This window comes from Tachysurus vachellii, chromosome 17 (assembly GCF_030014155.1).
Source record: "Tachysurus vachellii isolate PV-2020 chromosome 17, HZAU_Pvac_v1, whole genome shotgun sequence".
NCBI lineage: Eukaryota > Metazoa > Chordata > Actinopteri > Siluriformes > Bagridae > Tachysurus > Tachysurus vachellii.
The window spans coordinates 12,895,214-12,919,199 of NC_083476.1; the positions used below are offsets into that span (position 1 = coordinate 12,895,214).

At 37.6% G+C, this 23,986-nt stretch overlaps 2 protein-coding genes across 3 annotated transcripts; both read right to left on the bottom strand.

Annotated features, from left to right (window-relative positions):
- Positions 1 to 28: 28 nt before the first annotated feature.
- Positions 29 to 3,463, bottom strand: snrpd3l (small nuclear ribonucleoprotein D3 polypeptide, like). Its single transcript, XM_060890744.1, has 4 exons — positions 3,321 to 3,463; positions 2,404 to 2,543; positions 1,513 to 1,705; positions 29 to 453 (listed from the first exon to the last, which is right to left on the bottom strand). Exons 2-4 carry the CDS (start codon positions 2,527 to 2,529, stop codon positions 386 to 388), a joined length of 387 nt encoding a protein of 128 aa, XP_060746727.1. The 5' UTR covers positions 2,530 to 2,543; positions 3,321 to 3,463; the 3' UTR covers positions 29 to 385.
- Positions 3,464 to 12,793: 9,330 nt separating this feature from the next.
- Positions 12,794 to 22,772, bottom strand: adora2ab (adenosine A2a receptor b). 2 transcript variants are annotated; one of them, XM_060891209.1, is made up of 3 exons: positions 22,571 to 22,772; positions 17,356 to 17,967; positions 12,794 to 13,965 (listed from the first exon to the last, which is right to left on the bottom strand). In XM_060891209.1, exons 2-3 carry the CDS (start codon positions 17,685 to 17,687, stop codon positions 12,999 to 13,001), a joined length of 1,299 nt encoding a protein of 432 aa, XP_060747192.1. In that variant the 5' UTR covers positions 17,688 to 17,967; positions 22,571 to 22,772; the 3' UTR covers positions 12,794 to 12,998. The 2 variants fall into 2 exon arrangements, with proteins under 2 accessions (XP_060747192.1, XP_060747193.1); XM_060891210.1 differs by lacking the exon at positions 22,571 to 22,772 and adding an exon at positions 18,689 to 18,790.
- Positions 22,773 to 23,986: the final 1,214 nt, after the last annotated feature.

The following is a 23,986-nucleotide window of genomic DNA, read 5'->3' on the forward strand; positions in this document are numbered from 1 at the left end:
GGGGGAAAGAAACACGAACACACACAGATTAAACTGTTTAACCTTTATTAAGAGTGTGATGTATTCCAATACAAACACATTTTACAAAAAAAAAAATAGAACCGAAGCAGTCGGCGTTCCTCGCAATGCGAAACACCAGCATTAGAGCGTAATAATAATTACACCTTCATTCACATTTCTTCCATTGTTCCAAAACCAATGAGAAATGAATTATTCAGTTCAATTACAAAAAAAACCCAACAAGTCAATTACAAAAAGGTAAAAAGTAAATTAATAAGGAAAACAAAATCAGGCACTACAAACCAAAAGTGGGTCATGAATGAAAAAGATAATGGGGGCAGGAAAAAAAAAAAATAGAAAAAAGACTGTACAGAGTTCTGATAAACTATCGTCTTTTCTGGAAGATGTTTCCTCGTCCTCCTGGCCCTCCCCGGCCTCGACCTCTTGCAGCCACTGCAACAGAACGACAGTAATGAGGTGAATATTTTTTATAGAAAACTGCTGTAAACATTTTGCACATCTCAGGATAAGGTACAGCACAGCTACATCCTCCTCACCTGAAGTTAATACACATCAGGAGGTTAGTACTGGATATAGAACAGTACTTCTGCGCCCCCTAATGACCGTTATGTGTTTGTACAGCTAGTATTCATTCACTGAAACCTTTAGATTACAATAAAACAGCAGCCACTAATAAATACGTCTATGGTGCATGTGAAATGAACCTTAACACATCGGTTGAAGATATTAAACATTTCCATACTGCACACTCTATACCTCATTTTGGATTGATTAAAACAGACAGGACAATGAAATTGAACAAAGCTTTCAATTTAAAAATCATGTTTACACAATTCAATTGTACTGTAAAAAGTAAACTATTATAGTATAGTATAGTACTATACTAAGTATAGTAAACTATTTTGAGTTGTCTGATCTGTTGAACAATTCAGTTGACTTTTTGGTCTGCATCTGATTTATTGCTCTAAATATAAGCATGCAGTGTTCACATTTGTTTAAAGCAACCTTGATAGAAATCAGTTTGTTTTGATATGAAAAATTAAGTGTGAATATTGAAGATGAACATCAGCTGCTCCATATACATTTTTATTTTATTATTGTTGCTGCAAAAGACTCAATTTTGTGATGTGCTTGTGCAGAAAACACTGAATTGATGAAATCCCAAACACTGGATCTTATAATTTCCTATCAGTAAAGTCACATACATAATTACTTTCTATGAAGTCTGTATTCATTGTCAACACAAATCAAAAAGGGCTTCCCCAGTTGTGACGTCACATAATGCACATTAACCCAAACAGAAGGTCATTTTAAAAAATTTGCTTGAGTTTGCAAAATTCTGTACTTTGACAGATTTTTTAAACAATTTCTGTTTAATTATAAAGTTCATCAGCTTACAATATTGAATCCCATTTATATTTTAAAAATACCATAAAACATTCTGAAATGTAAGCACATGTGCGGTGGTGACAAACAGGCGTCATTCTTTACCTTGAGCTTTAAGAATTGCAGCTTTGCCACGACCGGCTCCGGCTCCCTGGTTCTTATTCTTCACGCTCTTTAGCATAGGAGCATTCTTCAACATGTCCGGTAGGATAAGGAAGCGGATCTTACTACCACGGATGTAGACTTGCTCCAGCTGCGCCACCCGGCCATCACGATACGTCACAGTGATGTTGGACATCTGAGACAGAAAACAGTTAATGTGTGTGCACTTTACTGTAGTGTGAAGCAGATAATCCTCCACTGAAAGAAAAAGTGATTACACAGCAGAAAGATATCAGTACTTACACAAAATATTCACTATAGCTGCAGAAACTGTTCAATATTTCTCACTTGTAGACTAAATTAATCCTGAGTGGAGATTCTAAACCTTTCATTTGTTTTAACTTGTTTGGAATTTATGGCGTTAACTGCAGTGGGATATTAAAAACTACAGTCAGGAAAATAACGAGTCTTAGCATTATAGCACAGTAATTATTTGTTCTCCAAATTCACAAAATGATATCTTCAAAATAGAGATTCCACACTTCCGACTGATTTATTAAATAAAGATGGAAAATCATGCCAACATCAGCTGGCTGACAATTCTCCATGTCTCAAAGAATAATTAGCAAAAGACTGAGTCTTTCTCAACCTTCATATCTACAGATTAACTGAAGCATTTGCAGATTTCCTATTTATTTATTGCATTTTCATAATAACCAGCACTTTATTTAATCTGCACACATTTACTAAATAAGCAGAGTGCTTATTGTATAAAACGAGAAAAAGCACCGTCGTCCCAATCCGTTGGTAACTGTTCTGAAATGTCTCGAACATCCGAGTCTTGTTTGTGGTACTTGGAGTGATAACTGTGTGTGTGAGCAGTTCCTCAGTTACCTGACAGTTCATGTTGTCTTCAGCTTCAATCAGTTTGCCTCTGTACACCTCACCAGTGTTGGTCTCACAGGTGACTATGTGACCCTCAGCTTCATGCAGAACTTTAATGGGGACCCCGATAGACATGATGGAAAAAAAACCTACAGCAAGACAGTACAAAGGTTACAAAACACTAAACACGACTGCGTGCCTTCACTATTCATCTGATCTGAAGGAAATAACATCACAAACCTTTTAAGAGCTACATTTTCAATCCAAAATCTCACCTTTTGGTTTGTGAACAAAGGCCTCTAACGTTATAAAGCTTATTATAATTGCATATTATGAGATTATTCTCACTATAAAACAAATATTCTCACTATATATAGCTAAATTAGATTTTATATCCGAAGTACAGACCAAAATAAATAAATAAATAAATAAATAATAAAGTTTATTCAAAAAGGTAAAACAAATGAGAATTATCAAATAATTTAACACAAAATATTTCTTTAACTTTTAAAAGGAATCTCATTGATTTGAGCGATTTCATCTACTTCAGTTAAATGAAACTCGAATTTTATAAAAAATAACAATTAAAACACAACCAAAAAAAAAGCACCGGATTTAGAACCAGAACACAAACATTTATAAGGCACATAAATAATCTATTTATACTTATATATAACTACAGACAGGAAAGTATACAACAGCTCATTTATAAGTAAACTATATTCACATTTACAGACAGAAAACAGTATTTAGCTCACATGCTAACGCTGATTAGCCTACTGGGGCTTTTAGCTAGCTGTTAGCTAACGTGGCTAATTTCATACAAACTTCACTGAAACATGAAAACTAACGTTCAAACTCGCAATTTAAAACCCTGACCCGAACCCAGAGAGAATAATAAACAATAAAACACTTTACTTGTTTACCTTTAACAGCTCGGGAGCAAATAAGAACCTTTATGGTTTACAATCACACGGAAGCGGCAACGTGAGTATTTGTAACGTTTTCCCGCTCCCACAATGCAGCAGAACGACGGAAGTGACGTCAAACGCGTAATCGCGTTCGTGGCATTATGGGTATTGAAGTGAAATTTTCTTTCCTGTCTGATGTATTGTTGTCATTTCTGCTTTATCCACAGTAGAGGGCAGAACTGATTTACTAACATGCTTTTATCCCAAACATACTACCAAAATACTTATTAATTGGGTTATGGGTTAAATATTTTGTAAATAACTGCTGAAATCACACAGTCTCCTTAATTCATTCATTCATCTTCTACCGCTTATCCGAACTACCTCGTGTCACGGGGAGCCTGTGCCTATCTCAGGCGTCATCGGGCATCAAGGCAGGATACACCCTGGACGGAGTGCCAACCCATCGCAGGGCACACACACACTCTCATTCACTCACGCAATCACACACTATGGACAGTTTTCCAGAGATGCCAATCAACCTACCATGCATGTCTTTGGACCGGGGGAGGAAACCGGAGTACCCGGAGGAAACCCCCGAGGCACGGGGAGAACATGCAAACTCCACACACACAAGGCGGAGGCGGGAATCGAACCCCCAACCCTGGAGGTGTGAGGCGAACGTGCTAACCACTAAGCCACCGTGCCCCCCCAGTGATATAACTTCATCAAAATGAAAGCGTTACATTAAATTATTATTATTTCAATAAAATTTGCTGGATTTATTTAAATTAGTTTAATATTTAGTTCAATTATATATTGTTTTTTAGTTAAAGCCTTTGTTTTGTTTTTGTTTGTTTGTTTGCTAAATGTAAAAGATTATATTCATAAATATTATATTACAATATCGTTTCTTTTCTGTACAGAAGATTACAGAGAATAAAGGTATATAGGTTATTATACTTAATCTTATTATATTACGTTGTTATTTTTGTTTGGGTAGATAGTAATGCTTGTGTGATCTTATTTTGTTATGATGGATGTAATTAATTATTTGTATAACATTTACATTTATGGAATTTGGCAGACACCCTTATCCAGAGAGACATACAGATGCGCCACTATCAACACTGGTTCACTAGGCCGCAGACAGAAATATCGCACAACTTAATTTTTTTTTAAATACATAAAACAACCAGGAAAAAATAAGCACTAGTTTACTAGTCTACACCTGTCGCCAGTGACTCAGCTGTTTGGACATCTAGAAGTTTATTCTACCACTTCGGTGCCAGAACAGAAACAGTCTTGATGTATACCTAACTTTTAAAGTGAGAGATGGTGGGGCCAGTCAAACAGTGCTGGTAGCTCTGAGGGAGCGAGGTGTGGTGTGAGGGGTGATAAGAGCTTTGAGGTAAAAGGAAACTGGTCAAATTTCTCCAAAGGAAATGTTCACTGCAAATTTTTCGCATTATAGGCAAGCTTCAGTGTTTTGAATCTGATGCATGCAACTACAGAAAGCCAGTGGAGGGATCGTAGTGGGGTGATATGTAAGAACTTAAAACAGGTAGAAAACAATTTGTTGAAAACAAGTTGTTGAAAACAAGAGGACAAATTGTGTTTATAGGTAGACCTTCCAGCAAAGAGCTGCAGTAGTCCAGTCTTGCAATGACTGAAAAGACTGAACAAGCACCTGAGCATCCTGTGTGGATAAAAATGGCAGAATTCTTCTGATGTTGTAGAGAAGAAACCATTATGAGCATGTCAGATTAGCAACTTGAGAGAAAAGGACAGTTGGTTGTCCATGAGTACCCCAAGGTTGCGAGCAGTGGCTGAAGGCCAGTTGTGTCAGAATATTGCAAGATTCTGGCCTGGGGATGAATTAGCTGGGATGACATGTCAGTTTTGCTGGGATTAAGTTTCGGCTAATGAGCTGTCATCCATGACGAAATGTCTGCCGGACTTCCTGAGATCTGAGAAGAAGCTGTGGTATCTGAGGGCAGGAAGGAGAAAATAATTTGAGTGTCATCAGCATAGCAGTGGTTCAAGAGAACCCATGAGAGGATTTAAATTTGCCAAAAGAGTGAACATATAAAGAAAAAAGGGGAGGACCAAGTACTGAGTCCTGTGGGACACCAGTGAGAGTCTTGTGGTTGTGTCAAATGCTGATCTAACAGCATGTAGTTTTTCAGTGATAGAAAAAGGGGTGGTCTCTGTGGTATGTGCTGCTTTGAGGCCAAACTGGTTGTGATTTTGGAGTTTATTCTGCAAGAGACAGACAGACAGTTGATTATAAACTATGCGCTCAAGAGAATTGAGAATATGCAAAAAAGAGAATTGATACTAGTTCTCAGTAAACTAATTCTAGATACTAATTCCAGTAAAAGACCATAAGGGTTGTTTAAACTCTGTTTGGTTTTGAGCATTTTTGATGTCCAATGGAGTGTGTAAGTTATTAAAGCATAATTTAGGGGACCATTGGCAATTATTTTACACTATTATTATTTTTTAAATAAATACAATACAGAATTATGACCATAGTGATATTGGCAATCAAAAAATGTAGAGGTTAGTCATGTATTAGTTTGTTTGTTTGTAATTGATGTTTTTCTGCAGAAACTTTACTCCGGAACAGAATTTGTTGAACTCAAAATCACACTGTATGGAGAAAATGTGCCCAGTGATGCTAATGTATGTTTATTTCTACAAGTATGTTGCAACAGCAGCAGCAGCTACAGCCTAGTCTATGCCTTTGCCTTGTAAAAATGGACAATGGTTCTTGTTATTTTTTAGATTTGGTATTCTTTTTGCCCTTTATAAAATAAAATATCTCCAAGTGAACTTATCTGAGCTGAAACCTGACACTGTGCAAGCAGCAGTTCAACATATAATTTATTTGTATTGATCTGAGGCTAAAGAAATACAGACTGTTTGGACAGTCATTTAGACTGCAATCAATGTTTCACTGTCAGTTAAAGGAATAAAGCACAGCTGCACTTGTAATGGAAGTCTGGATTCTGATTGGTCAGAGGGTGTTGATTAATTTTCTGTGAACTCTACACAGCTCTAGGCCACTAGGTTCAGTCCTGAGCTTGTGTTTTCTAGATTTCTACTTTACTCGTCAATATTGTATTTTGTATAGATGTTTGTTATTTTGGATTTCCTAGTGTTGACTCTATACTGTTTAATAAACAGTGTGTACATACATCCTTATAAACTGTCCCTGAGTCCTCCGGTACAAGCCTGTGTCTCTCAAAAAGTATTTGAGCCTCAGATCTTTTTAATGTCAGTGGGACATCCTGTCATCTAAAAACAAGAAAGAAATTTACAGTGTAGCTCATCATTGGAACTGTACTTATAGAACCTGTCATCACATATAGACAAAAGAATATTTTTTATTATAGTAGTTTGGCATCATTCCAGTCTTTACCCCAATTATCGGCTGCCTAGCTTCATTTTCCAATGGTTTCAAGTCAAGTCAAGTAGCTTTTATTGTCATTTCAAACATATATAGCTGTCACTGTACACAGTGAAATGAGACAACATTTCTCCAGGACCATGAAGCTACATAAAACAAAGACAGCGCTAAGGACTTAAGTAAGTAGTGCTAACCACATAAAGTGCATCTATGCAAACTGGTGCAAACAGTGCAAACAAAAAATACAAGACATACATACAAAAGACAATACACAAAAGACAATACACAAAAACAGCGCTGACCAGTGTAAATACTGTATGTCCAATCAATTTTGCATGTGCAGAAATACTGGAATGAAGACTAGTATTATAGCAGCAGTTACATGAAGTATTGTAATGTATTAGTTTAAGCTGGATTGTAGCAGGATGTAACAGGATGTGACAGGATGTGATTTGTCGATAATAAAGGACCACTTTAAACTTAATTTGTAAACGCATTCCAAAGTGAGTTGAGTGAGTCTGTGGCCACCAGAAAACAGCAGGTGAATTTCTTTAACACAGATCTTGATACTGACCTTGAGAATGTGAAGCTTTAGACATTTGAGGAATTTCCTTTGCTGTACTCAGCTAGAAAGTGAAAAACAGGTCAGATTGATGTTGTAAATCTAAGAAACATCCCAGAATCTCATTTCAGCAGCTGAATGAAGGTGTCAATAAACACTGATGTGTGACTTACTCTGACTCTGACTCACACCACAATAACGACATCAGTGGAGGGAATTCAGATCACAGTACGAGAACTTTAAAGGCAATATCTGTCTCATTAAAGGATGGAGCTGTCACAGTCCAATAACATCCAATAACAGAGAGAGTAAAAACTGTTTGACTTTATTAAATCCACTTTTACACACACACACACACACACACACACACACACACACACACACACACACCATTCTCATTCTTCTTGTTAATAAATAAGAATAATTAAATATATAGTTACATTCATTTGTAAAGAAAAAGAAAAGCAGCAGCATAATGAGTTAAAACATATGCCGCTCTTGATATGTCATGCAAAATACCGTAAATGTAAATGTATTAGGTACACCAGTACACCTGCACGTTCATGCTAATCAGCCAATCATGTGGCAGCAGAACAATGCCATGCAGATACAGGTCAAGAGTTTCAGGTTTTTTCCAACATAGTACAAACATCAAACATCAGAATGATCATTCCATTGTGATCTCTGAAACTTTCACATAAAATAACATAGCTGCCAGGAAAAAAAGTATTTTAAAAGCTGTTAATATTGGATTATAACACACAATAGTGCCCAGAGTTTACACAGAATGGTGCAAGTAACATTGTGTGAGGAACAATTCTGTGGGTGGAAACACCTTGATCAGAGAGGTCAGAGGAAAATGGTCAGATTTCACTGTGTACTGCATCTATACACGGTTGAAATGACAATAAAAGCTTTTTGACTTCTTGACTTGACTTGAGATTGGTTCGAGCTGCCAGGAAGGATCTAGTCATATTATCCACAGCATGTGATGCTCCTCCTGGTTACATGGTTACTCCTCAGAGCAGATGTTTTATTGAAGTACCTTCACACACAGTCCTGATTTGATTTCAACACCACTGACAGTAGATTTGCACAGAAAAGCTGATTTAGGATAATCCCGAAAGAGTTTGACAATTTTTAAATATAATTTCAGCCACTGTTTGTTATTAAGATGATATTTAGTAGCCATTCTGGAGTAAGTGAGTAAGCCATACTGGTTTGTGTAAAGCTCATACTGTAAATACAAATGGTTTGTAATGGATAGTGAGATTTAAAGAAGTATTCTGACTGAACTGGTAGTTAATCTGGACCCAGTGTGTGTGATTCTCTATTGCTGCTCTAGGCTATAGTGGCATTTGGGGGAAAAAAAGATATAAACAGCTGGAGCTCTTCGAATATGCAAGTAGCAATGCCAAAAAATTTCTGCATGGAGTCTAATTATAGATAATAGCTAATCCTCACTGTAGCTGTTTATCTCTTCAACAGTTCCATAAGAACACATCAGGAAGACAGAAATCTAGTTCAGAAATCTAATGTACCTTCTTAAAAGAAAATTCCTGTTTAAGGACATCACAATCTTCAATTTGCACCCAAAACACAGTTGCATACAGTATTTTCTATAAACTCATAAATATGAGAAAATAGTTTCTACATTTCAGCTATTTAATATGGTCAACTTCTTTCAAACATTTTAAACTTTAAACCTTGCTAAAGGTTAGCTAGAATTTAATGTCTTGTAGATTGTATATTTAAAAAATCCTTTGTTTTTCATGACATTATATTTCCAAGCACCACCCTATTAAACACACACAACAACATCAACATCATCCAGCTTCACTACAGAATCAGACAACCCTCAAATAATTGCCATAATTATCAAAAAGCACCCAAATGCAATATCATTGAGGATACAGGAGCTAATGATGAAAGTGCATAGTATGGCTTTAATTTACTTTACACACACCTTGAAAAAACATGGTTATATAACATGCCGTCTCTCGCAAGCACCAGAAGAGGATTGTGCAAATTCTGTAGAAATGTCTGGATTTTTTCTGTCAGACATTAAGTTAAAAAAAAAAAAAAAAAGAGCTAAAGAAAGCAGCTGACTGCAGCTCAGACCTTTATGTTGCACTCATTTAACTACAGAGCTTCAGTTCTTGACTGTGGTCTTTGTCCTGCTGATGAAGTGCAAATTCTGTACAACACTTCCCTTTTTCTGAAACAAGAACAATGTACCAACTAAAAAAGTGTCTCCATGAGCAAAAAGTAAAACAGACATCACTCGAATACACATCAGCCAATTCTCTCCAAACATTAGCAAGGAATTATATAGTTAGGATTAAAGGAAAGCCTTTGTTCTGGAAGTGTCTTGGTTCTGAAAACGATTGAGACTATATAAGAGCACAGTGACAGTAAGACTGAGTTTTCCGGTCCACAGTAACGCTGATGCTTGAGCAAACTCACATAACAGCAAACCAGACCCATCTTGAAGAGAGATTAACAAAACCTTTGGGGAGAAAATGCCATAATTCATGTTTATTATTCATATTATTCCTACCAAAAAATGTCTTTTTTATTTGTTGCTGGAAATATTTTTGAGGCTAATACTGCTTTTTGCGTTTATGTTGTTTCAAAAAATTTTTAATAGCAGCAAAAAGCAGTACGATTTTGTATGTGATCTTATGGAGTGGGTCATACGTCAAATGCTCTTCACAGAGCATGACTTATAACATCAGTATTCAGAGAGCAAACAGCTGCTGGAACCTGAAAAGGACTGAAATGTGTCTAGTGTCTGAAATGTGTGTGACAGTCCAAACAAATGCATATTATAGACTAACACCAAACAATAGGTATTACTGGTAAAGATCAGGAATACCAAATGAATCAGTAAACAATTCTGTGAAATAATCAGTGAATGAGGCAGTAAACTAATTTGTAAATGGAATGAAATGGTGAACAAATCAGTGACTAAATCAGTAAATGAATTATGTATTGAAATGTGGAACTGGAACATGATTCACTGAATGAATTGGTGGATGAATCTGTGAGCAAATCTATAAAATGAATGAACAGATCAACAGTGAAACAAGTCTGAATGTATCTGTAAATAAACAAGTCTATGAACCAATCTGTAAATGAATCAATAAATGAATAGGTATACCTGAAAAAACCTTATCAGCCAATCAGCTGCCAGATCACTATGACAAATACTAAATGAACTAATCAAAAAGCAATTTTGAAAAAATGGCTTTTTATGTCAAGCTCTAACTACACGAGAAAGGCTAAATCAGGTGGAAGCCAGGTGACAATTTTTTGATGACAGCAAAAGAAATTAAAACAGTGAATCATTTTCCAGGAATATAATCTTTTCTGTTCCATCTATTTGCTCCCTCTTTTAATAGAAGCTGCACCTTTTCCAAACATATATTTATAACATAGTTCATCTTCCAGAATATGTTTTTTATTTCACTTGTAGCTAAAGCACTGTATTTTATGAAGCGGACAATTTTAACGTGCATCTCTTTTGCAGCATAGAGTCTCATAATGAGGTCAGAGGGGAGATAATGGCACAATAAAAGGCACCATCATGTCCCTGTGCATCTGATTTGTATCACATTAGGATGAACAACTGGCATCAGTCACCGCTATCTAAACAAAATCAACAATGCTGTGTGTGTGAGAGAGTGTGTTTGTGTGTGTGTATGTGTGTGTGGAGACTTTATTGTGGACGGGACTGCAGTCCATCATAGGACACCATTCACACATTCATTTTTCCATCTTCCTGCATGTTTATTTTTTTGACAAATTGAAAAAAGAACCCAATGATGTACATTTAATATTGTGGACCATCCCTATTATCACTTAATATAGACGTTACCTCCTTCAAGAGGCTCTCTTTATTCTTTCTCCTGCACAGTTAAGAAATGTTTGTTCTCATAACCGTTAAATAAATGTTAAATAACAACACATTCTTGTATTTATTACTATGTTTAGATTATATGGAGCATCTGCAACACGAATGAGCTGTTACTATAGAAAAGATAGCATAGTATAATGAACTCATCAATAGAAAATTTGTCATATGCTGTTTCACTACTATCACCGATCATCACTTTTCTGACCAGAATCCAGAATTCAAAAGCAGTAAAATGCGTGTTTTCATTCCTAAAACCCTTATTTTCTGTTAATATTGTGCTAATCTAAAGTGCTTAGTACCTTAGCTAAACTTTGAAAAAAAAAAAAAAAAAAAAAAGAAAACCCTTGATGCAACATCAGTAGTTTCAGGAATGTATTTTGCAAGCTAGTTAAATGAAACCTCAGGACTGTACGCACAGGAAAATCTCTGTAATAAAAACAGCATTGAAAAATTTGCTTTTTTTTTTTTTTAATTTGATAAAATTCAAAACTGCCAAAAAACTAAATGTTTCACAGTCAGTCGTTTGGGCTTGTAGAGGAATATCCCGAACTTCATAGAAGCTGTGACAAGATTGTGGTGAAGCCTGGCTTTATTACATACATACATAATGTGTATAACAGTATCTACTGGCCATAAGAGTACTGTACAATTTACTTTGATGTTACCTAAATTAAAAGCAACACTTCCTGGATTTTCTTTGTGAATACAGCTTTACTGTTTAAACCTCACCACAACCCCAAAACTCGTGATACCCCATGCACTGTGGTAAGTGTGAGAAAAATACCTCACCTCATGCTCCACTTAACTTCCTAAAAATCCTTTCCTTTTTTTTTCATGTGGCTGAGATCATGCAACACCCCATTTCGTACCATCTACGTCTACTTGCTAACATTTCTCAAGTCTTACCTAACAACACTAGCAAGTGACAAGTCATTCGTTTCGGTTGTAGCTTGTCGCTGGTATTTAGGTTTGATTTATGTGGTGTTGATGGTATAGATGTATGTACAATCCTTGGCAAGTCTCTTGCCAGAGGTACCAACAATGCTTCTTCTTTCCAAGCTTTAGAGTTCTTCATACCTTCTCTATACACCTTTAATTAAAATTTGTTTATGACAGGATAAGTTGAAGAAAGGCTTTCCTTTACTTTTTTGTAAGTCATACAGTATGTAGGAAAACAGTAATAAGAACTGTAAAAAGGAACTAAAATGGTTGGGGGAGAAGTGAAGAAAAATCAAACCACACACCACAGGATAGGAATCACTAGTATCAACCATTTGGATTTGTCATTTATAACAGTTAAATCTAATATGCATTAGAAAAATCTAAATTTAAATTTCTTTTGTGACTGTTACTGAAATCACAGCTTTGTGTTGTACATAGAAAATCAATGATCACTTTGTCACTTGTTAGTGTGAATTGGTTATGACTCCTCAAGGTCACAGAGCTTAGTTATTTCCCTGTTGTTAGTACCACAATTACCATTCATGACATACATGAATATGTGTCTGAAACTCCAAAACTACTAGAAATGTCAAGGGAAAAAAATAATAAGACTGTGGAGAACTGAAAAGAACTGAAAACTTCAAAAGCACCGTAATTGTGAGACGTGGGAAATCCATCCAATAAACCAGACACTTGAGATGTGTCGCATTTTAATAGCCATGTTCATCCGGTTCCCACACAAATGTACGTAGATACAGAGAACCTAAAGCTTATCTGACTCCAGACAGTAATCAGGCCTCGAATGTACAGAACACACAAGGCTATAGGTTTTTTAAACTTGGCTAATGTCATGCTTCATGAGACCTCTGTAAGCTTCACCACATGTTTAGTCCTTGTGGATATGGAGCTCAGCCTGACATTAGTGATAACGCAGCAGTCCTTCACCAGCATAATCTCGGAAGGAATTTCATTGCTAATCTGATCAGGAAGTAGATCAGAAATGTTGCACTCTGGATTTTTATCATTTTGACAGGAATTTGAGTCTCTATCTGTACATAAGTCTCTATCTGTACATAAGTCTCTATCTGTACAAAGACTTTTCCCAGCACTGCAATCTGGCACTTTGCCATTAGTCATGTTGGTGAAGGATGATTCAATGACACTAATCTTGGTGGAGGTGTTCCTGTTGGCCAGCCTGTCATGCCGCCTGAGGAAATGCTGCCGTATAATCTTGCGAAACGTCAACCTGAAGTCTCGGATACGGTAGGCATAAATGAAGGGGTTCACCACCGAGTTTGCATGTGAGAGAATAATGGCAATGTACATGATCCAGATCGGTGGGCGCGGGCATTTCGGACAAAACAGGGTGAAGCAGTTGATGATGTGCAGAGGAAGCCAGCAAACAGCGAACAGTCCCACAATGATCGCGAGAGACTTTGCAGCATGGACCTCCTTCTGTAGCACCGAGCGAGATGATGAGGTCGAGGATGATCCCTCACTGTGGCTGAATGATGTTTTGTGCTCCATCTGCCTGAGCTGCCGACGAGCCACCATGAAGATCCGGGCGTAGATGACCAACATAACCACCAATGGCACGAGAACACAGACAAAAAAGTTGAAGTAAACCATGTAGTCCATTGAGACCACACTCTCAAACAGACACTTTGTCATGCCGGGGGAACAAGTGTCGTCCGTGACATTGGTGACGCTGAAGCTGGGCATGTGCCAGCCAAGCATCGGCATCAGACCAATGATCACAGACAAGATCCAGCACAGACAGATGATGCCATTAGCTCTCTGATTCGTCACCAGGCTGTTGTACCTGAAACACACACACAGACACACACACATGTAATCAGAACACAACACTAACCATTAAATTAAATTTAATTAAATTAAATCCCAAATACTGGAAATAAACATTGCATGTCACAAATAATCGGAATTACATCAATTTATCATATTACAAATTAAATGACCTGAGTAAGTAAGACACTAATAACCTTTGACTAAAACCCTGTCTGTCTGTCTCTGTCTGTCTGTCTATCTACTGTATCTGCCAGTATGTCTGATAAAGGTACATGTTTTGGTTTAATTAGTTTCTTATTGTATTTTAAAAATATAAAAAGGTGATAGTGCTAATAATGCATGATACTTTATATAGTTAATTGGTAAAATATTGAATATATCGTATGTTCAGAATCTGTTTTTCTATTCGTTGTGCATCATTTTATAATAATTATTAGAATGAACAGAAATGATTTTTGACTACAGGCTTTACAGCATTAATGTCCAGTTAAGAAGATCACAGAACAGTTTGCTCTGCCTCATCATTTAACAACATGTGTGAGTGCACAACATGGTGCAGGAGTTTAGACAAACCAAATTGTCTGGTAATGTTTTCTGTCTTTCTGAAGAACAGAAGCCAAAACAAAGTGTTAATGGGCTTCAGTGCTGCTACAACTGCTAATCCTGGGTTGTCTGTAACATACTGCTGTTTGCATATGACAAGAGACATTTATTAAAAATCGCACCGTTATAACTAGGACCCTTCATTCAGACCGGCACATACAACAGCCAGCTGTGCTGCATATATCTTCTCCCAAATGGCCTCTGCTGGCAACTGCTCACTTGATCTAGTTCTTTCTTGGGGACGTGAGATCTTCTTCCCAGTGGAGAGCAGCACAGAGGTTCATTTAAACTGACATACTCACACATTCAAAGAGTTCAGAGCCTGAGAACCATCAGAATCTCACCCAATCAACACCTCCAACACCTGAACTACACAACCTGCACTGACTTCTACAGACTTCTCATTCACAGGAACAACTTGACTCCAAATATCTGGGAGACCTCAACCTTGGATTAACTCAAGAACAGTTAATTCCTCTTTTTTGCTCAGGCATGTTTTCTGGTCCATCCAAAACAGGATGAATCAAAAAGGTTATATATTTCCTTTACAAGTTCTATTTGAAAGGCCCCCCTTGAAACCATTTAAGAAGTTAGACGTGTCCTGCCAATTCCCCTGCCATGTCCCTTTAGACTTTTCAAACATTTCAAAAATTCTCCCTACTCACAGGAATAACTCAGCCCAAACATGAAATCTCCAAATATATTCATTCATTCATTCATCTTCTACCGCTTATCCGAACTACCTCGGGTCACGGGGAGCCTGTGCCTATCTCAGGCGTCATTGGGCATCAAGGCAGGATACACCCTGGACAGAGTGCCAACCCATCGCAGGGCACACACACACACACTCTCAGTCACTCACGCAATCACACACTAGGGACAATTTTCCAGAGATGCCAATCAACCTACCATGCATGTCTTTGGACCGGGGGAGGAAACCGGAGTACCCGGAGGAAACCCCCGAGGCACGGGGAGAACATGCAAACTCCACACACACAAGGTGGAGGCGGGAATCGAACCCCGACCTTGGAGGTGTGAGGCGAACGTGCTAACCACTAAGCCACCGTGCCCACCTCCAAATATATTATGTCAGTTAAAAAGTATTCAGTCTATAGCTTTAACCATAGCTATGAGTCAAAAATAAGGATGGCTCATTTTAGCCAGTAGTAAGGATGATGAAGGCACTGATGCCATTGACTGGCTCTAATGTTCAGCGGACCTGAATCCAATTGAGAACCTCTGGGACATTATGTATCAAAGGAACCTGAAGCCACCAAGTAGCACCACAGTATCAGTGATTCCGTGTAGCAGGGGTTCCCATACTTTTTTTAAGCAGTGTATCTAAATGTTGCCACAAACATCCAAACCTTGACAGTTGCCATTGTAACAAGATAAACAAAGTTATTCTCTTGTTAATCCAATGGTCAGTGGTTTAATATTATGACAGATCAATGTATATACAGTATGTGTATAACATCTATCTATCTATCTATCTATCTATCTATCTATCTATCTATCTATCTATCTATCTATCTATCAAAATAACATACCAAAATTAACCTTTAAAGTTAAAACCTCTAATAACTCTTGGTTATCAACATTAATATGATATAAACCTATGTCAAATATTAAAACATATTTAAACATTACTTTTAAAATAAAAGCTGGTATTGCAATGCTATCTTTAGTTTTAGAACTAGGTGAGAACTTTAGTGTTTGATGTGTGTGACTGTGGGTACGAATACATAACTGCATAAATAGAAGTATTTCTAGGTAAATTCAGGGTAAAAAAAAGAAAAAAACAAAAGAAAAGAAAAAAATGGAGCTGCACGTTTTAGTGAACGTGACTAAAGTGTCAGGGCCAAAACCTCAACCACAGGATGTACTGTATCATTATTATCTTGTTGCCTTGTTAGCATTTGAATAGGAAATGAAGTAATCAGAGCTAAAATTTGTTCTTTGCTATTTTCAATGTGGAGATATGGTGGAGTCAGCCTCTGGTCCTGAGTACAAACACTCCACCCACATACACGTGCAAAACATGGAAACACAAACACAATTATGCAAAATACTAACCAGCAAAAAGAGCACATTATATTGATCTGAATTTGAGACCATTACATTGTCATTTTTAATATTTGGTTGCAACTTCATTCATTCATCTTCTACCGCTTATCCGAACTACCTCGGGTCATGGGGAGCCTGTGCCTATCTCAGGTGTCATCGGGCATCAAGGCAGGATACACCCTGGACGGAGTGCCAACCCATCGCAGGGCACACACACACTCTCATTCACTCACGCACTCACACACTAGGGACAATTTTCCAGAGATGCCAATCAACCTACCATGCATGTCTTTGGACCGGGGGAGGAAACCGGAGTACCCGGAGGAAACCCCCGAGGCACGGGGAGAACATGCAAACTCCACACACACAAGGTGGAGGCGGGAATCGAACCCCGACCTTGGAGGTGTGAGGCGAACGTGCTAACCACTAAGCCACCGTGCCCCCCTGGTTGCAACTTAAATAATATTATAAATAATATTATACATCATTTTCAATATTTCTTACTTTTAACTAACTCAGACTTGTCATTAAAAAAGACTATGTTATAATGATAAATGTTTACATACATTTACATGTAGATAGTGAGGCATTGAAGAAATGTACAAACTAGACAATGTCAGCAACAAGAAAATAATGTTGCTTTGTGATTTTTTGATGTCTTGTGTTACAAATGTATAAAACAATATAACTACAATTTCAGCGCCAAGCCAAGAGAACGCAACAATAATCTCACCTGAGTGGGATCTTGATGGCGATGTAGCGATCGACGGCGATCGCCAGCAAGCTGAAGATGGAACTCTGTGTGAGCACGAGGACAAAGCAGGCAATGAACAGGCATCCGTGGAAGTGACTGCAAAAGCCTGTGCTGATAATGATGGCAAATGGGATGGCAAGGAGGCCCACGGCCACATCAGCTGCTGCCAGGGACACCACAAAGTAGTTGGTGATGGTCTGGAGATTGCTGTTCAGGCTAACAGCCCAGCACACCAGCACATTTCCAGCCACAGCAAGTGCAGCAATCAGTATCTCCAGGATGACGTAAAAGGAAAATACACTGCTATCCATGCCGACTGCTTTACGGCGAGTGTGGTGTGGGACTGAAAGCTCACAGTGGCACTCATTGCTGGGCCACGGAGCTCCAGGCTCAAGGGTGAGGACAGTCTAAGTTGAAGGGCTAATGATACCTCAACCCTCCCTTCCTATACTATGCATGCTGTTTCCTTTACACCAGTGTTGTTAGTCCTCCTGATGTGATGTTCCTTCTTGTTTTCCAACCTTCCTCTTCCTTTTTTTTCTCCCAGACTGACGTTGAGAAACAGACACTTCAAGAGAAGGTCAGTAAACCCTGCAGACAGAACAATCACATCTGGAAGATCAGCCTTACTCCAAGGGTCAAAAAAGCAATCATTCTCTGAAACAGAAGGTCATTTTCCCACCATCCCAAACCAGACCATCCTAAAGGCCAACAATACGGATGTATTTTAAGACATAAATATTTTTTTGAATATCTGCAGTTCATCATAAGACCAGGAAATGCGCGTTTGACCTCTGCAGCAATCTTGCTATTATTAGCTTAGCAATGCAATAAATGATTCTTTTATGCTTGCATTCACATGATTCTTTTTAGCGTTGCTGATCTGAATGGCAAAATGACTCAGACCATTAATCATTAAATTACACAATGCAACATTGTTCCTGTTACTCAATTATGTCCCCACAACAAATAGCTGATGTCTTCTGATATCTCATCTGTGCTTCTAAGAGGCTCTTAGATATCAAAACCCAGCCTCAATCACAGAGTGACATACTATGATGATAATGCACTTTATCTGTGACAGGTAAAAAACGAAAAGAACAAAAAGAGAAAAATAAATAGAAATGCTGATAGGTTTGTCACTTTGCTTTGACCCCTGTGAGGTCATTTTAAATCTATTTTTAAAATGTAAAAAATGTAATCAATTCAGCCACATAAAAGCTACGAATAAGATCATATCTGTTTATTTCACAGTAATTTTATTTTTTTCTACTTGGAAGACGGTTTTGAAATGGGGATTTCCAAACCGTACCTGTTTACTCTTCAGAAAAGCAAGAGAGGAAACCACTTCACCACCCTGAAGTGTGATGCATTTAGATTGGCACACAGACCTTGGGTTTCTGCTTTTTTATTACAGTTTACTGGGTGCTATTGCGACACATTAAACAAATGTTACCACAAAATATATAAATACACTTATAAATACATTAAAGCATAATGTGGGAACTCATGTGTGTTAAAGACTGATTGACAGAAGGCTCTTTAAGATCCTAATGTTAAATCCTGGTTAAAGTGCTCTGTTAATAATCTAAGCAGTTCTAGAGATACACCGTCAGAAAGTGTTTTGTGTAACATACACAAGTGTATCATTTCAGCTCAATATATTCTAATAAAATCGACATCCTTACACACATTGCTAACTCTAAGCTAATGTTTATTTTGTGTCTTTAGAACAAATAAGCACGGTGATTATGATGAAGAAAATGTATTGCATTTTAAAGTACACTTAAAGATAAATATTCAGGGCTATTCATATTACGTTCAGGGAAAACACTATATAATATCTGTGATATGTTTTGATCATTTATTTATTAAAACATTATATGTACACTATAGTGTAATTGAGAACAGGATTAGAACAGACCTTAATTTCAATTTAGATTTACTTAGTAAAACTTTATATTGAAGTTTTACCCCTTCTGGATACTGTAGATGTGTATATAAGAACTTCTGTAATGAAACCCCAGGACTTCATTACATTGCTAATCCCAGGACTCTTATTTACACTCTGCTCATACATTACTCCTGCTCTACATACTGTATAGTTATAGTCACTCTATCCGGTGTCACCCAGAAGAGAAGAGGACAGGTTTCTTTTTTTCGAATCATCTCAAGCAGTTATTGTTCTCGCTTTAACATTAGAGATCTGAATCTATCTCCAGATTTTTTATAAAGCTGCATTGTGACAATGTTCTTTTGTTAAAACTTCAAACTGCAGTTTAAATGGCTGTTTAAAGGTCATTTACTGACATGACTCATGAACTATCAAGCTAAAGACTTTCTCAGATATCACATTGATGTAGTAAGCTTTATGTATACATTTATGACAATATAGTGAATGTGCTGAATGTACTCACATCAGGTAAGTACATATTAAAAATACTCCAAAGTGCACCATATTTTTTAAGGGACATGTTTACTGCCTTTTGACTTCCACTGTAGATGACATCAGAGATGCATCAAATTCTCTTAAACTGGTCAGTGAATGAGTGTTTTTCTTCTGTTTTATTCTGATAAGTGAGTGAACATTTATTAAGGAAGCAGCACTGTACAGATCTGTCAATCAAAAATAACCACAAGGTATAATTATGTCATGATTATGTAAGTGATTCTACTGAGTGACACACACACACACACACACACACACACACACACACACACATACTGTACACATACACATACACATACACATACACTGTAAAACAACACTGGCAACCACATCTGATCACCGATGTTCAAAATTAGAAATTCTGCACTACAGCCAATTTTGAGATTAACCCAGATTCTAAATTCTCTAAATTCTCCTGAAAAGCTTAAAGGAATACTTTGGACAAACCTCCACAATGTTCCTTTACCCCAAATGCACTCAATCGTTTGCTTCTCTGATGCACTGGAGCTTTGGAGCTAATGTATATAAAGTGGAGCAAAGTGAAACATTATCATTATTTACCTCACTTCCTTGTTTAGGGTAAGCTTATGCCTCAGGGAGGTGGGGCCTATTGGGGTGGTGTTAAACCAAACAGGCCCAGACATTTTATTGCGAGCATTGTTATATTCTTTTAAGAATAGCCAACAGATTTGGGACCTAAACACAATCATGTTTGATCCAGAATGATTAAACTGGTCAGTAAATGAGTTTGAGTCAAATGAGTCAAAATAAAATGCTTATGCATTAAATAAACTTTTTTATTATGCATAACTCATTCATTCATTCATCTTCTACCGCTTATCCGAACTACCTCGGGTCACGGGGAGCCTGTGCCTATCTCAGGCGTCATCGGGCATCAAGGCAGGATACACCCTGGACGGAGTGCCAACCCATCGCAGGGCACACACACTCATTCACTCACGCAATCACACACTAGGGACAATTTTCCAGAGATGCCAATCAACCTACCATGCATGTCTTTGGACCGGGGGAGGAAACCGGAGTACCCGGAGGAAACCCCCAAGGCACGGGGAGAACATGCAAACTCCACACACACAAGGTGGAGGCGGGAATCGAACCCCGAACCTGGAGGTGTGAGGCGAACGTGCTAACCACTAAGCCACCGTGCCCCCCATTATGCATAACTGCTATTATTAATTCTTTTATTATTTCTCACTATTAGAGCTGAAACTGAAGAACAAAGGATATTAACATGGCACTGACGATTAAATATAATGTATTAAATATAATATTCAGCACCTACTTTAATGTCAATCTGCTTACATTTCATGGGGAAGAAGGATACCTTCTTAAGTAGGCAGCAAAAAAAAAAAAAAACTGTTCTGTTTGGACATGTTCTGGGTGACATGTAAGGTCATGCAGTTATAATTCTATTCCTCCAACCCTGAAAATGACAAAAAACTAGACTGTGGGTCCAGTAGGATCAATAAGAGAATTCAGAGACTTTCTCACTAAAACAATCCCTCCTTTTTATGCTGATGTTTTCCCAAAAAACATTTTCTTCCTTGATGTTACAAAGAACCAATGAATCGATTCCCATCATAAAATTTTAAATCATGTGAAACACAAATGCATAAGAACTTTCCAGCAAAGCATTCTTCTTTTTATTGTATTGTTCTGAAACCATGGTTCTCAAAGTACAGTCAGTGATGTATGTCCTGGGGTTATGACTGTATTGGTTTTTCAAATAATTTATCTATTTTATTATTAACAGCAGTTATCAATTAATAAAAAAAGTTTAAATGAAAGACATCTAAAACTTTAAAAACATTTCTATGGAAGATTAACTTTAGTATAATTAAATTTTGAAATTAAAACCAGGAAGTCATGTTAGTATAATAAGGATAGTTTTAAATGTACATTTAGGTGAGTGAAAAGTCCAGAAAAAAAAGATATAATAGCTAATGATTTAATATGTTAATACAATAGTACATTTTCATTTAGAATGCAGGTTTCATCCAAAAAAAAATTTATATAAATTTTAAATTAAATACATGTTCTGTGGGGGCTCTGGGAATTCTTGTAAGCTCTGCTTAATGTTTTGTTGCTCAGCGTCCATCTGTCTGACTTTTGAATTCTAAGCAATTGGCCCCTTAGCTCTGAAACTCAGTCTGTCTTTATGACATGTGTCTCATAACCTCACTGGTTCTCCTGGAATGTTCTTCTTGCCTTTTACACAAAAAGTACTAACCTGCACCATAGCTGCACAGAGAGTGAGATCCTGCATCGTCTTTTATACCTTGAGTGTATCATTTTTATTTTACTTGGTGAAGTGAATGTCATAGTACCACAGTTTTAGAATGAATTCTGACCCTTGCACTGAATGAGAAAACTTGTGAAGGATTTTTTTTTAAAGTCTACTGGAAGGCTGCTGGAATTCATCCCCATTATCATTATTATTGTTAATATTGTTATTGCTGTTGTTATTGTTATTATTTTTTAATATATTTTTTTAATAATATCAACAACAATAATAACAATATTAATCAAATAACCTATCACACTGTAGTTAGAAAAGCTTATTTCCTCTAAAAAGTCCATTTCATCAGCTGGACACTGAAACACACTCGAGTTTTACTTCATGAGCTTCGAGAATCATCACATACAGTAACTCAGCAGTAAATCTTTTCATTAAACCTGATGAAAAACAACACAGTAAACGTATTGAACAATAATCACACTTACTAATATGTGCATAGAAGAAGTCCCGATTTTTCGCCAGCCAAAAAAAAAAGGATCGGACACTGTTCAAGTTCATCCAACGTGCAACATGAACAGTCAGTTTAAATCCACAACAACGCGCTACATCAGTTTCATATGGAGTTTTCCTCTGACCAGAATCACATGTGGCGTCAACTTCTGCGTCCTTGCGTGCGTGCGTGTGTGTGTGCGCGCGCGTGTTTATGTGTGCGTGTGTGTGTGCGTGCGTGCGTGCGTGTGTGTATGTGTGTGTGTGTATGTGTGTGTGTGTATGTGCGTTTCAGAAACTCTTTCAGAGGCTGTGTCCCAAACCGCATACTACCCCCACTGCAGGCTGGATGCAAAAACGTTCACACGGTACATCAGATACCGCACACTACAGTCACAGTTTGTTTCACATGCCTTTTTTTTTTAAGTAATAAGTAACAAGGTTTACTTGTTTAAGTAACAACGAACGAAGTGGAATTGAATGAAAATGATCAATAACCATGATCATGTTTACCTTTGTTAAAACTCATCACAGTAGGGTTATAAGTGCACTAGTGCGGGGTTTGGAGCGCAGGCGCAGGGTTTGGAGCGCGGGTGCGGGGTTTGGAGCGCAGGGTTTGGAGCGCGGGTGCGGGGTTTGGAGCGCAGGGTTTGGACCGCGGGTGCGGGGTTTGGAGCGCAGGGTTTGGAGCGCGGGTGCGGGGTTTGGAGCGCAGGGTTTGGAGCGCAGGCGCAGGTTTTGAAGCGCAGGGTGTGAGGCGCACAGGCCACTGACTATTTCCGTTCTTTATTCCATTAGTGCGTGATGGTCTACAGTAATAGACTGTAAACGTGTTTTTAGACAAAAAATGCTTTGCCTCATGGTTATATATGTGACATTTCCTGTTTGAACACCATGCGATTTGGCACGTAGTCTCAGTGCCTCAACTCTGGTTCCTGCTTATTGATCACAATGTGGAATAGAGTGACTCTCTGATCTTTATCACAGCTTTCAGATCTCTCCGATATCAGTGCCCGCGGTTTAGCGCAGGTTAATCATGCTCTCGATAATGAACCGATAACCAGAGTCGATACTGAGAGCTGCTGTGAGCCATATGAACTGAAACCTGTGGGAGAAATGTGTATTGTGAGAACACAGAACCGGTCCTGATCACATTTACGGATGATTTAACAAAGATTTTCGTGAATCATTTTGGTGAATGATTTGTGAATCATTTCCATTTCCGTGGTCATTTTAATTTTAAAACTATAAATAATGTTTTATAGAATATTTATTGTCGTATTTAATACCATACAATCTCCAAATGCAATGTATCATTGTTAATAGTTATTCTTTTTTATTCTGCATAAATTATAATAAATAAAGAAATGAATAAATAAATGTGTTGGTGACAGCACAGAGAGCACAGATAC